Source organism: Dendrobium catenatum, unplaced genomic scaffold (genome assembly GCF_001605985.2).
Source record: "Dendrobium catenatum unplaced genomic scaffold, ASM160598v2 fragScaff_scaffold_1089, whole genome shotgun sequence".
Taxonomy (NCBI): domain Eukaryota; kingdom Viridiplantae; phylum Streptophyta; class Magnoliopsida; order Asparagales; family Orchidaceae; genus Dendrobium; species Dendrobium catenatum.
In genome coordinates this window covers 1,506,536-1,520,033 of record NW_021319551.1, presented here as the reverse complement: position 1 = coordinate 1,520,033, position 13,498 = coordinate 1,506,536, and the positions used below count along the sequence as shown (strand labels likewise).

The 13,498-nt window shown below is 33.2% G+C and overlaps 1 protein-coding gene across 1 annotated transcript in view; it reads right to left on the bottom strand.

Moving 5' to 3' along the window:
• Positions 1-2,062: 2,062 nt before the first annotated feature.
• The window catches only part of LOC110098636 (SWI/SNF complex subunit SWI3C-like), a 32,883-nt gene continuing 21,447 nt past the window's right edge, over positions 2,063-13,498 (bottom strand). The window contains exons 8-9 of the mRNA XM_020825522.2: positions 13,301-13,479; positions 2,063-2,808 (exon numbers count right to left, since the gene is read on the bottom strand). Coding sequence (XP_020681181.1) covers positions 2,365-2,808; positions 13,301-13,479 — 623 coding nt within the window. The 3' untranslated portion in view covers positions 2,063-2,364. The remainder of the gene's footprint in view (positions 2,809-13,300; positions 13,480-13,498) is intronic.

The window sequence follows — 13,498 nt, the reverse complement described above, 5'->3', positions numbered from 1 at the left end:
GAGTATTATTTCCTTTTTGTAATCCAATTTTGGATACATGTATCCCAACTCAAAGATTAACTTTCACAACTCTTAACTTTGAACAAATTACATTTATATAAAAGTAAAAATCTAGACTCTCCTGCAAGGTTATTCTAAGCATTTAATAATTAAATAGATTCCAAGCAGTTTATATATATGAACAATAAAAGATAAATCACACTTGAGCACACTCTTATTTACGTGGGGGCTAAGCGGCTGAAACACCTGCAGCAATTATAATAATTATTAATTTAGCTCCTTTCTATTGCCTTCATGAGCGTGTCCATCTGCAGAAAATTCAACGAGCAATCAAATCGATCATAACCTAAGAATAAACTATTATCCATCACATCAATTCACAGAGTGCAGTAAAAAATATGAATTAATCATACCACGATGCACATCATATTGTATAATTAGTTTTCTAAATTAATTTAATTAAGCCAAAAAATTAAGTGGGCAATAAATAAAATCTAGTATAACAAATCATACAATGTGATGTCAATTATACTGGATATTTAAATAGAGTTTTATTTTATAATATTTATTATTTAAATTAATTGTACTATACAATTAGGTCATATTTTTTTGTTTCCACTTTTCTTCCACCTCATATCCTCAAGTATTTTGCTATTATTTATGGAGATTTGTTGCTTTGTCAAGTTTTGTAAGAGATGAGAGAGATCTCAAGCTTCCTATTGTAAGAAGCTATGGACTAGACAGTGGGCTAGTGTGACATTTTTCCCATTAATAAAAGTCTTCTCCACCTAATTATAGCATGAGAGAGTAGTAAATCCTTGAGAAGGGTGTCCTAAGATGTGGCCATAGGCACTAGTGTTAAATCAAGTGAAAATTTAAGTGGGCTTCTTTTCTTTTTTTCTCTTTATTTTCTTATTGCTACTACATGTCTTGCATCATTTCTATCCTTATGAAAAATGTGATTGAAGATTATATTAATACCTTTTGATCTAATTTTATTTTATTTATTTTTAATTTTAATTTATTGAACAGCATAAAAATTTTAGACATTCAAAACATTTTTTAATTAATATTTAAGAAAAGTGGATTTTTCCCTCCCCTTTGGTCTGAACATACACTTTAATTGATATCAAAGATGATCACTTTATAAAATGTTTCATCTCCTTAAGTAGATTCTAAAATGGAACATAACAAAAAATTATCTCCTTGGAAAGATATTCCATTATACGACCTTCTTGATTCAACAGCATATCATTTATCTTTTAAAAATTTCGCATGATTACCTTTATTCGATCATTTTATTATTATTATTATTTACCTTTATTCAATCCATAGTTCACCACATATGAGACAACTTTCAAGTCGAATATGCACCTCCATACAAAGGGTAAATTATTAGATTCGGTCATCAGACCTAAAAATAGGTTCAGACATCCAATAAAAACTTGCCACATGAACTACGCTTTGATTGCATTTTTTTACTGCACTTTAATTGCACTATTGACTGCGCTTTAATTGAACTATTGACTGCACTTTAGGTACACTTTACCTGCGCTTATGATGCACTTGACTTAAAATAATATTTTATTGATGTCCGGACGTATCTCTACGTCCGGTGACCGGACCTAATAATTTGCCCATACAAAGACTTTTTTTCTAGAACAACTTTATTATTGCTTTCTAAAACAACTTTCTAGTAAAAAATCTTCTAGGCTTCGTTTGGGATAACTTTTTTACTACTACTTAAAACAGCTTTCTTGTACAAAAATTAAATTTTTTGAACTTAAAAAACTGCTTTAAGAAGCAGTAGAAAAGTCGTCTCAAACGAAGCCTTGGTTCAAAAATTTTTGTGCTAATAAATTGCTTTATGAAAATTGTCCCAAACTAAGCTAAAATCAATAGCAAAAAATTTGCTTGGTTTGTCATTAAAAACTTCCACCTGTTACTGATAGATATAGAGGTTATTACAAGAGAACAAAATCAAACACCAACAACAATTTAAATACTCCACAGATTTTCATATATTATTCATACTAAAAAATGAATAAAAATAAAATCATTATTTACTAAAAGTATATTTTCTATTTACATGTAAAACGATCAAATGAGCCCTAAAAATCATAATGTGCAACAAGCTTACAATTCAAAGAGATCCCGAAACTGTAACCCTAATTAAAGACCAACTGATGATAAGTCAAATCTTGCCCCCATTTAGAATGCCCAAACTATAAAATCCTGAAAGTTTACAAGTTAATGAATGTAATTAGAACCCATAACAATATGTAGTTTACAACAAGAACACAAATTAATAAAATTATTCCAGTTACATTCCTAAACAGAAACCCCCTTCAGAGATGCCCCGTTTCAACCCAAGCTTGAATTATTACCAGAAGATGATCTCATTAATGGCTGATGATTGGATGTGTTAGCCACACCGGAATTGAACATCACGTTTTGAGAAGATGGTGATGAGGATAGATGGAGAGCAGAGAGTGGTAGCCGCGGCGCAAGCGAGAACATTTGCTGCCTTTGCATGTATTGTATGTGAGGATGAGGCATATTGTTTCCATAAGGTGAGAGACTCACCTGCCCGCTGGCGGCCGGCAGCGCCGGTGTTATTGGGTTTACATGCCCAGTGGAAGCTGACAGAGCACCTCCTACTGATGCAGCTGGTGCAAAGCATGCGGACATCATCCGTGCGCGCTCGGCTGAAAGCCTTTGCCTCATCCTCTCCGCCGGTTCGCATTCCTTCAACAACAATGTTTCCACCTCTGCAAACTGCTTCAGCTTCAACTCCGTTCTCTTTAACTGCAACAGGAGGATAAGAAGTGAGTTTGGACGTTCATAACATTTAAAGGCTTCGTTTGGGATGGCTTTTTTACTGCTTCTTTAAACAGCTTTTTAGTTAAAAATTTAAATTTTTTTACCAGAAAACTGCTTTAAGAAACAATAAAAAAACCGTCCCAAATGAAGCTTAAGTATTAAAGTCAACCACATTCTGGTGCCAACATGAGAAGCAATTAAAATTTTGAAAACATTGCTAAATGATGGATGGGTTCACTTAGCAGGAATGATCTTACAACAGATCTGTTCTGCATTCTTTATGTACCACAGATGACCGAAGTTACAACATATAACAATATGATAAACATTCAGCTGAGATATTTTTGGTAGATTCCTCTCATTAGATCCAACACCCAAAGTTAAATTCATAAAAAGAAACTTACAAAGGGCTAAGCAGGCAACCAGGTTCCAAATGCAATGTAACGGAAATAGTAAAAGCAGCAGGATGCCATCTTGAACATTTTGGTTTCACAAAGAAAATTCATTTGAGAGAATTGGTTTATCAAAGAAGATACAAATAACAAACACCGAAATTTAATTAGATTAGTTAACAGATCTGAAGCAAACAAAAAGTTATAATCAAATTTAGCAACCTTCGCATAAACATCTAATGCAATATGGCTCAAGGTTAGGGCCTACTAATGCAGCTAAAATATAACATGTGATATGAATTTATGCAGAAAAAATGTGGATTCACAAATCACATGACACCAATTAATTCAACTAATTTTCATCAGATGTAGACAGAAAATACTAAAACTATAACACAATCAATAATAAAACACTTAAAATTATAAAATAAAAATAAAAAAAGGGAATAAAAAATCAGTGAAAATTTTTAATTTAATGTTCATAAATTAAATTTTCATGTCAAGTTCTTATCAAAATAAAGATCACTACATATGTCGACATCAAATAATGCAGACCAAGAAAAATAACAAATGAAAATGCTAGAGTAAGAAAAAATAAGCCTCATGCTGGCGAAGTAGATAGCTTCCTCCAGAATGAAATAGGCACACTTGTAATACTCAATGAAATCATACATCTAACGTACATTCACAAAATTGAAACCAGGAAAAGAAATACTTATGCAAAAATAATTTTTTTTTACTAACATACCTCCTAAGAACTATTTATAAACTCCTCAACTGAGCTAGTAAATATAGTTGGCTTAATATTCAACTTAAGCTATATTAAAATTAAGATCCAAAAAGATAATAACTAGTTCAAATTTTGTTATTTTTCAATGCAAGCTCTTCCTGTTAGCCGCCAATTTAAAATTCCAACATATATGCATCCACACCATGAAAAAAGCTGCAAATACCTATGTTGCACCGATACGGATACGGCGACACGGATATGACACAATACAGATACGGGACACGACAATTCTTAAAAATACATGATACGGATACGGCATTATAATATATAAATCATGCATAAAAAATAACAAATTAACAAAAGCATAATATTTGAAATGACAAAAAAAATTGAAAGCAATATCATTTGTAACATTGTATCTTATAATATCAAAATAAAAGTAAGCATTAAATATTTAAATGTCTAGTACAACAACAAAAAGAAAAACATAAATTGTCCAACAGATGAAATTTGAACTATTCAATAGAAAGAATGATAGGATTAGCTTCTTCAGTGGTTTGTCTTTGAATTTCTATATAATTTTCAATGAATATCATAGCTTCCAATTCAAGCTTATCAAGTGAAAGATTAGCAATTTCTAATATTTTCATATCCTCAAGAGATTCAAATCCATCTCCAGCAACATCCCACATTATGTTGTCTCCTTCCATATAAGTTGAAGTTTTCCTTGAGAGAAGCCGAAGGTTTGTATGCATATAAACTAAATCTTCAGCCCGTTGTGGAGTAATTTTATCTCTTCATTGATTGGATAAACAAGTATGTGCTCCAATTTCTTTCACAACAAGATGAGGATGAAACTTAGCCAAGCAGTTTTATGGCGATTGTTTGAAGTAGAGGTGCTGAAGCTCCATGTATAATCTACCATATTTTTGGATCAATTCTCTACCTATCACGCAAGGACTATTGATCACCAAAGTCTTCTAAATAACTAAAAAATTTAACAAGCTCAATATTGACACTTCTTCTCTCCTCATTTGGAAAATAACGCTCCAAACATGTCTTCCTCATATTTGAAATTTTTAAATCTTTCTGTGGATAAACTCTTTGAGGATCCTCTTGAAGTCATTCTTTAGTTGAATATCTTCAAAGAATATTAAAAACAAATAATAATAAAATGTTGAAATTACTAAACAACAAATTGTAAATTAATAATGAAAAAATGTTAAAATTTACCTGGGATTTAGTGAGTGAGCCAAGCAATGCAAAGATGTATTATTTTTGCTCCACCTATATTCTAGAATAGCATAAATAACATCCCAAAAGCTTGAGTCTTCATGAAGAGCTTTCCTCTCATGTTTATATATAATTTCTTTTACTTTGGCTAGCATTGAATCCCGCACTCATAAATGAGATGTAAATAAGACTTATCCGTATCCGCTACTCTCAACATCTCATAAATTTGATCTGTGAAGTTTAAGATGTATTCAATCTCATCCCACCATAAATCATCTAAAAGCTTCTCCTTTACATACCTAGCCTTTCCAACATCATCTTCCCTATAACAGGACCATTTGTCACTGATCACCATAGCTTGAAGAGCATTTTTAATTTTTTTTAATCTTCTCAACATCACTATAATTGAGGCAAACCGAGTTTCAGCAACTGCAAGAATCTTCAAATTTGAAAAATCATTGAGCATAGAGAGTCTCATAGATTGATTCATAATAAAATTCATAATTACAACTACATCTCCAGCAATCACTGTGATCCAATGACATTCATTGTAGGTGATTTCGTTTGCCTCGGTATTCTTAGCTGCACAAATGTTCTTCAAGACAAGATTAAGCGTATGCACAACACATGGTATCCAAAAAATATGAGGATATGCTTGCTCTACAAGTAGACCTGCAAATCTACAAACATGTGCATTATCAGTAATGACCTAGATGATGTTTGAAGGCCCCACCATCATAATAACTTCTTTGATTAAATTAGAAATGAAGAACTTATCCTTATACTGTCCTTCACAATTTACAGTTTTGATAAACATAGAATAGCTCTCTGTTACAGCCATGAAGTTGATAAGTGGTCTTCTTTGTGGATCTATCCACCCATCACAAACTAAAGTAACTCATTTTTGCTTCCAAACTCCTCTAGTAGGCTCAAGAAACTTCTCAATATTATCCCTCTCTTTGCAACAACTTCGTTCAATTGACATTATATCCTGGTGGCACGTATCCTGCAAGATTATTATTGCATGCATAGGTAAAGGCATTCTTGTAATGTGGATTCCTTGCTAGGTTAAAAGGAAGCCCAGCTGAGTAAAATATTCTAGCCATTTCCCCATCTAGTTGTTCTCTTATTTATAAATTAAATGATTTCTCAAATGAGCTTATATTCGGGCATACTTTAATTCCATGACCACTAATCTTCAACAAATGAGCTGTCACTCTATAATATGATCTTTTGTATGTGCCATTACAAAAATTGCATTTGAATGCAATATTGTCACCTTCTTCTGACGTTTTATCTATTTTTATCACATAACTCCACAGAGGTTTGTTATCTTCAATATTGGTCTCTGATGGGCCATCAGTAGACTCAATTCCTACACCATTAGAGCTCAGTATCCTACGAAGGTCCGACACAAATTAATTCACATGAATTTGAAACATGAAAATTTTTAATTAAAAGTGTATATATGTTGCGCCTATGCCAGGGGTCCAAGGGGGTGCTGCCCCCTGGCGGGGTTCGACCTGCCAGGGTTGCTTTAAAGTTTTCTCTACCTTCTCGGTATTGCTTAGTACCATTCGATACCCCTTTGTACCGAGCAGTACCAAGCGGTACCGAGTTCTAGTATCGCTCGGTACCGAGCGATACCGAGCAGTACTGAGTTCTAGTATCGCTCGGCACCGAGCGGTACCGAGTAATAACGAGTACCGAGCGGTACTCGGTGGTACTGAATACTAAGCGGTACCGAGTACCAAGCGGTACCGAGTTCTAGTACCGAGCCTACGATTAAGAAAACAAAGAAAACGAACCTTTAATGCTCACGTTTCCTTTACTGTTTGTGTTGTCGAGCCACTTTGTCGACGAGGATTGTGTCAGCTTTAATGCTCGAGTCGTCGAGCCCCTTTGTTGACGAAGGATGATCCTGTCCGCTTCTATGCTCGCGTCGTCGAGCCACTCCTTCGACTATAACGAAGAAGACAAACACCTGTGCAGAAACGAAAAACCTAGCTCGTCGAAATATTTAAGCCGCATAAATGAATAGGGAAATCGAGCGGATAACCGAAATGAATAGGGCAAATTACAGCTCTGTTTTGTTTTTTTTAATAGGACACACGTATCCGATACGCATGTCCGATCAAATTTAAATAATATTTTAATTGGACACGGCAAAGTCGTATCCGTGCTGTATCAGAGGCGTATCCGTATCAAACACGTGTCCGATACAGCATGCCTCGTAAATAGGCGTATCCGTGAAACATAGGCAGATACAAGTAGAAATTCAGAGGCTACCAAAAAGAATTGTGCATGTATAATAGAAGATGCAAAGCCAAATACCAGCTAGCAAATCCTAGCAAGCAAATATAACCCGCATCCTACCCATAAGTCCAATAGTGTGAATTAGCATATTTGATTCGCTACAGGAAAAATGATCATTACTAGGCAGAAATTCAGCCAGAAATTCCCCTTGTAATCAATTATTTCGACTGAATTACTGGTGAATTTTTATCGAGAAACTTAATTTCTAACCAAAAAAATTCTCCATCATTACCGTCGGAAAGAGCCATATTTCTTCTCAAACCCATTCCCATATCTCATTCCACATTTTGTTCTCCCGAAATCGCACCTCTACCAATCACTCTCCTCGATTTGAAGCGGATTAGGGTGGCTTTAACACAGATCAATCTCTTTAGCAAAGATCGAGCGTCGATTCCTCATTTCGTGTATAAAGGAATCCGAGTAAGGGAGCCGAGCTTTGATTCCTAGGTAAAATTCCTCCAACTATTTGTCTTCCTCCTGTGTGCCCGAGGGGAATTGATGGGGGGAGCGGCAAAAGCTCCTGCTTCTATGTGCTTTCCCCTCTTGTTTGCATGCCTAGTTTCGCCTCATGCATGTGAGCCGTCCAGATTGAGAGAATAGAGAGATTGGAGACAAATCCTACGCTTGGGGAGTTCTTTCCCTAGTTTCGTCTCTTGCATGCGGCACGTCTAGAAGAGGCAGAGTGAGAGAGGAGAACTTTCGTCCCCTCCTATGTGCGCGCAACCAGTGTAAGGTGTGCGGTCTTCTACGTGCGTGAGTCTTGAGCGACCAGAAGAACACGAGAAACACTCGTGTGTGTAGCTAAGTGTGTCAACCAAGCAACTGGAATCTTCAGTGCTCTAACTAGGCCGATCAAACAGGGACTTCCTCAAACTACTTGATGTAGGAACCTTCCATTCCTCATATCTGACTCAAGCAAGCTTGTGACAAAGGAAGACATCTCATATTCGACACCGGAAGATAGCGCAAGGCAAGAGCACGTCGGCCCTGCCCTCTCAAATAGGAATTTTTTTTAATTAGAAACAGAATTTCTGGAGCAATCAATACTATTCAAAACCCTTTATGGAGCCAAACATGAATTTATCACAAAGTTTAAATTTCATACACCTCTTAATCATGTCAATAGAAAACTTGTAACTAACATACTTAGTTGCTAGTTTTCTATGAAAAACATCAAACAATCAAAGCAAATATTGAAAATTATATGAGAAGTGATAAAATGCTCAAAAATTAATGTCCTAAGAGATACTAACAATGACCTATAGCTAAAGTCTAGAAAATGAAATGCTAAAGCAAATGTAAGAAATTAACCACACAATTATGATATATCTATTAGGGTTGTAAATGAACTAAGCTTTCAACGAGCTGCTTGTGGATCGGCTCTATAAGAGCTTGTTCATATTCGTTTGATAAGCTAAACGAACGAGCTTGAACACTTTGATAAATACTAGATAGCTAAATAAATGAGCTTGAATAGCTTGTCTTTTAGTTTGTTATGTTCACGAGCAGTATCATTTAAAGCTCGTGAACAAGCTCGTTAAGAAGCTCGATTAAGGCTCGTGTTCGGCTAGAAATAACTTGAAATAATACATAGTTTTAAAAATAGAAATTGTTAAATTAATTTAAAATTTTAATAATTTATTTATAAATAAATAATACCAATGATATTATTATTAATAGTAGTAAAAGATATAGTTAATTCACTCTTTAATAGCACTTAAATTTTGAAATATGAGAATAGGATGGAAACATATAAATATGGCTTTTTTTGTTGAAAATAATCAAAATATTCTTCTTTTCCCATTTTTGGATGGCTCGCCTCTCTCTTCCGTGGCATGCATCAGTAAAACAAAAAAAAATGTTAGGTGAGAAGTTTAGTCTCACACCATTTTTGAGACACTTGATTTTGCTATATAAAAATAAAAATATGTATAGAATGTTTATTAACTTCTGCGTGCAACGGAAAGTAGGAAGACAGGTTGCCTAGTTCGCGTGTGGGTTTTCGGCAAGCTCCTTGATTAAGGCATTTTATTTTGTTAAAGGAGTGGCCTGTTAATAGGCTCAACAAGTGACTTGTTAATAGGCTCAACAAGATGAATCGAGCTCGAACATAAACACGAGCTGAGCTTGAATAGGGGTTTTCTAAATGAGCTCGAGCACAAATAGAGACCAGAAAAGCTCGAATCTTATCGAGTTGAGCTCGAACAGAGTCTTGGAAACGAGCTCGAGCTCGAACATGTCGAAGCTCGATTTGGCTCGGCTCGTTAACAGCCCTAATGTCTGTGTAGAAAAACAACCTCCTTAAAAAAAATCAATTCAAATAGCTTCAAAAATAATTATTAAATATGCATCTTCGAGATTGATCAGATTGATAGAGTTTTATATTTTATATTTCTTTTGAGGTATTTACTTGCATCACTTAGCTCTCATCATGAGGTATGATATATAAATTTGTATGCCACTAAAGCACAAAGCCAAAAATAAAGCCAATATTTAAAAAAAAAACAATATTTGTCTAACGTCCATCATAGGAAAAATATCAACTAATTCATCAAAATTTGTACTTCAAAATTATTCATTGGACTCATCAATTAAAAGAAATATGATTAGTCCATCATCACATTTAGGCATAAGTTCTATTTCGATTAGAAATTCAGGTTTCAATAAGATCCCATGAGTACATTGCATTTAAATGCCGATTCAATCACCATATATTCAAGTTCATAAACGTGACCAATTGAGGATGTGGATTCAAATTCAACAATATTAGACATAGATTCATATTGTGTTTGCAGATTCTATCATGCATATAATACATCCTCAAATAAACATACATGAACAATAACATCTTCAATAAATCAAATTCAAATAAACATGATTCTTATATTGGTACTTTCAGTGGGACTTCAAATTGGAAGGTACCAAGATTTCCTTAAGAATTGGTATAAGGGTGCAACATCCCTAATGAAAAGCTTGTAATATGCCTCAATATTGGAAGATCCTATATCAAGCCTCAGATAGTATTTTAAGTGCATTCTAGCCAATGCTCATTTGTAAACTCTTCTATAAGATCTATAATGAAGCACATAATAGTAACAAAATAGTCTAAAGGTAGCTAAATGTAGCTGCAGCATTAAAACATTTATAATATTCAAATACACTAGAATCCTATTGTTTACAACTCTAAAATAACTATAAAATTGATCATGCAATTTACCATGATATTCACCATATAGTAAATATTTTTTTAAGCTTATGTTTGATACTAGCCAATGTTGATTTTCTACTTGAAATATTTTGCCAAAACAATAGATCATGTCCAACTAATTTTATTTCAACAATCTTAATTTTTAACAATCATGTAAATAATAATGTTCAAAGAACTCATCTAAACTAATGATCCATCCTAATATTTTTCAAAATCATACTCCCTACCCCTAATCGAATGTATGAATGTAATTTTTAAATCTCGTAGTAGTGCATTACTATTCAAGTATTTACCCTATCATTTTTAAATTAAACCGGTTATTACTTTTTTTTATTGAGTCAAATAAATAGTCCTACATTAAGTAGAAATGATGATACAGCTTGACTAGGTCAGCAATTTAATGCAAGATAACTCAATATTATTGTAACTAATATGATGCATAATATGATTCATGCAAATAAAAAATTAATGACTTACATATCACGATTCAACAATTAATCCAATAAGTTACTTTATTTAGATGTAGACAAAAAATACTAAAATTATAACTAACCAATAATTTAAATGACCAAAATAATCCAAGAAATTCAGAAATCAATTTAAAACATATAAAATCAATGAGCAAATTGAATTTAATCTCCACAAATTAGAATTTTTATCACAATTGAAAGCACTAAACAAGTCAAAATCAAATTATGAAAAAAAAAGAATGACACAAAGTACTAAATATTTAGATCTGATATTTTACAAAGAGATAACGTTTCCTGAAATTAAATATTTACACTAATATCACACTTGAAAGTATCATCATTCGAACATATACTCACAAAATTGAGATTAGGGAAAAAATGTTATTAAAAGCATTTGTTTAATTATATGCCTAAAAATTACTAACAAGAAAATTGTCAAAATGGTCCTGGACTTTATGGGAGTCATTTTAGTGATAGACTAATTTAAGATGTCCAACTTATTCTCCTAACTCCTCATATGGTCCAAATAATCTCATAATTAAAATCAATATTTAATTTGATAACAATTTCACATAAAGTTCACGAATGAGAAAGGAAATATTTTACAAAAATCAAAATGTACAAAAAAATTAATTTTTAAAAATAACTTAACTCTTCGCATTATGTGAGCTTTGCAAGAAAAAATCCATCACATTAAACAACTATTCTACCTGTGAGACTATTTGTACAACATATTTGAGAAGTCAAGAGAATAAGTTAGCAAAATATTCAACTTAATTAAATTAAAATACCCAATCAAATAATCAATGCAGAATTTTTTTAATTTCAAATCCAAGTTTATCCCATTAGACACCAATTTAAAATCGCAACACAGCCTTCCACACAAAGAAACCAAATCACATATACAAACAAAAATCCAAAGGTTACCACAAGGAATCATCTTTGTATAACAAAGAGCACAGCAATGAAACAAGCCCCAAATCCCAATGGGCAAACACGACTCACACCTGATCAAACATCCTATTCACGTGAATTAGCAATGCCTGTTACTTCAAAACAATCAATCTAAGCTCCACTGCCTACAAGAAAATTGCAGCCAACGCTCATCCAAATTCTTCATTTAAACTTTCACATATGTTCCCAGAGTACACTGCCCAACAACTTCCAAAGGATAACTGCCCAACCAAGGAGGAATAATTCCAAACGACATAACTCCGAATTGATAAAGCCAACAATCATCACACAAGGATCTCATCTATTGGTAAAACAAAGGTAGAAATTTTGTGATTCTTACTAGAATTCAAATGTGTTGAATGAAAACTTGAAATTTTATGCCAGATTTTATAAGATTTCGTGAAGTCAATTCAAGTCTTTTGGGGTTATAAATACAACACTTGAAGAAAATGTGTTCTCTCAATTCTTGAATGTACTATTAAATGAAAATTCTTTGAGCATTTTGCAAGTTGTGAGAATAATTTCTAGGAAATAATTCTATTTCTGAATGACGTGAGACCATGATCTTCCACTTAGTAATTTCTAGTCATGTTCTCTCTCTAAACTATTTAGTGATTGGTTTGCGTGCATAATTGTGGTTTATTCAACTTTAATACAGTTGATTTTTTTTTTGGTGTGAATCCTAATCACTACAAATTTTATATTTGTATTTCAATTTCTAGTAGAATTTTATATTTCAATAAATTTCATATTGTCCTTTTGAATGTCAAGTATTTTTTTCTAATTTTGCATCAAAAGAGAAACTCTTGCTTAAGTTAAAAGTTGAAAAACTGTCAATTGTGGACATTCGTGTTTTGCTTCTCATCCTAGATTAATATTAATGAAGACCCTAAGACATCCTACAACAGCAATTAAAACGCTACTGAATTCCTAAATCACCATAATTATAAAGCATGCATGGGAGTTACAAAAACATAATCATTATCATCACTCGATAAGAACATGGATATTACTTTTGCAAAGACCTTTTATACATTGTAAATGGAGAAATCCAAATGAAAGAATGATAACACATCCAAAGATTTTCAAAATATATTATCTACAAGCATTTTATCTAAACAATACTCAGCACTGCAGTAAGATACTAGTCAAACACAAATTTTAGAAGGTGAACCTGGTGATTGATAATATTTGCAGCCAGCCTTTGAACCTCACGTTCCTCTTGGTCTGCAAAAAGTTTTGCCTTGATTGCAGCAGCAGAAAGGCCACACTTTGCGGCTTTCTTTATATGCTCCGAAGAGAGAGAAGTTGCATCACTTTTAATATTTGTGGCTTTATCTTTGATATTTTCATCTAAAAGATTAACAGCAGG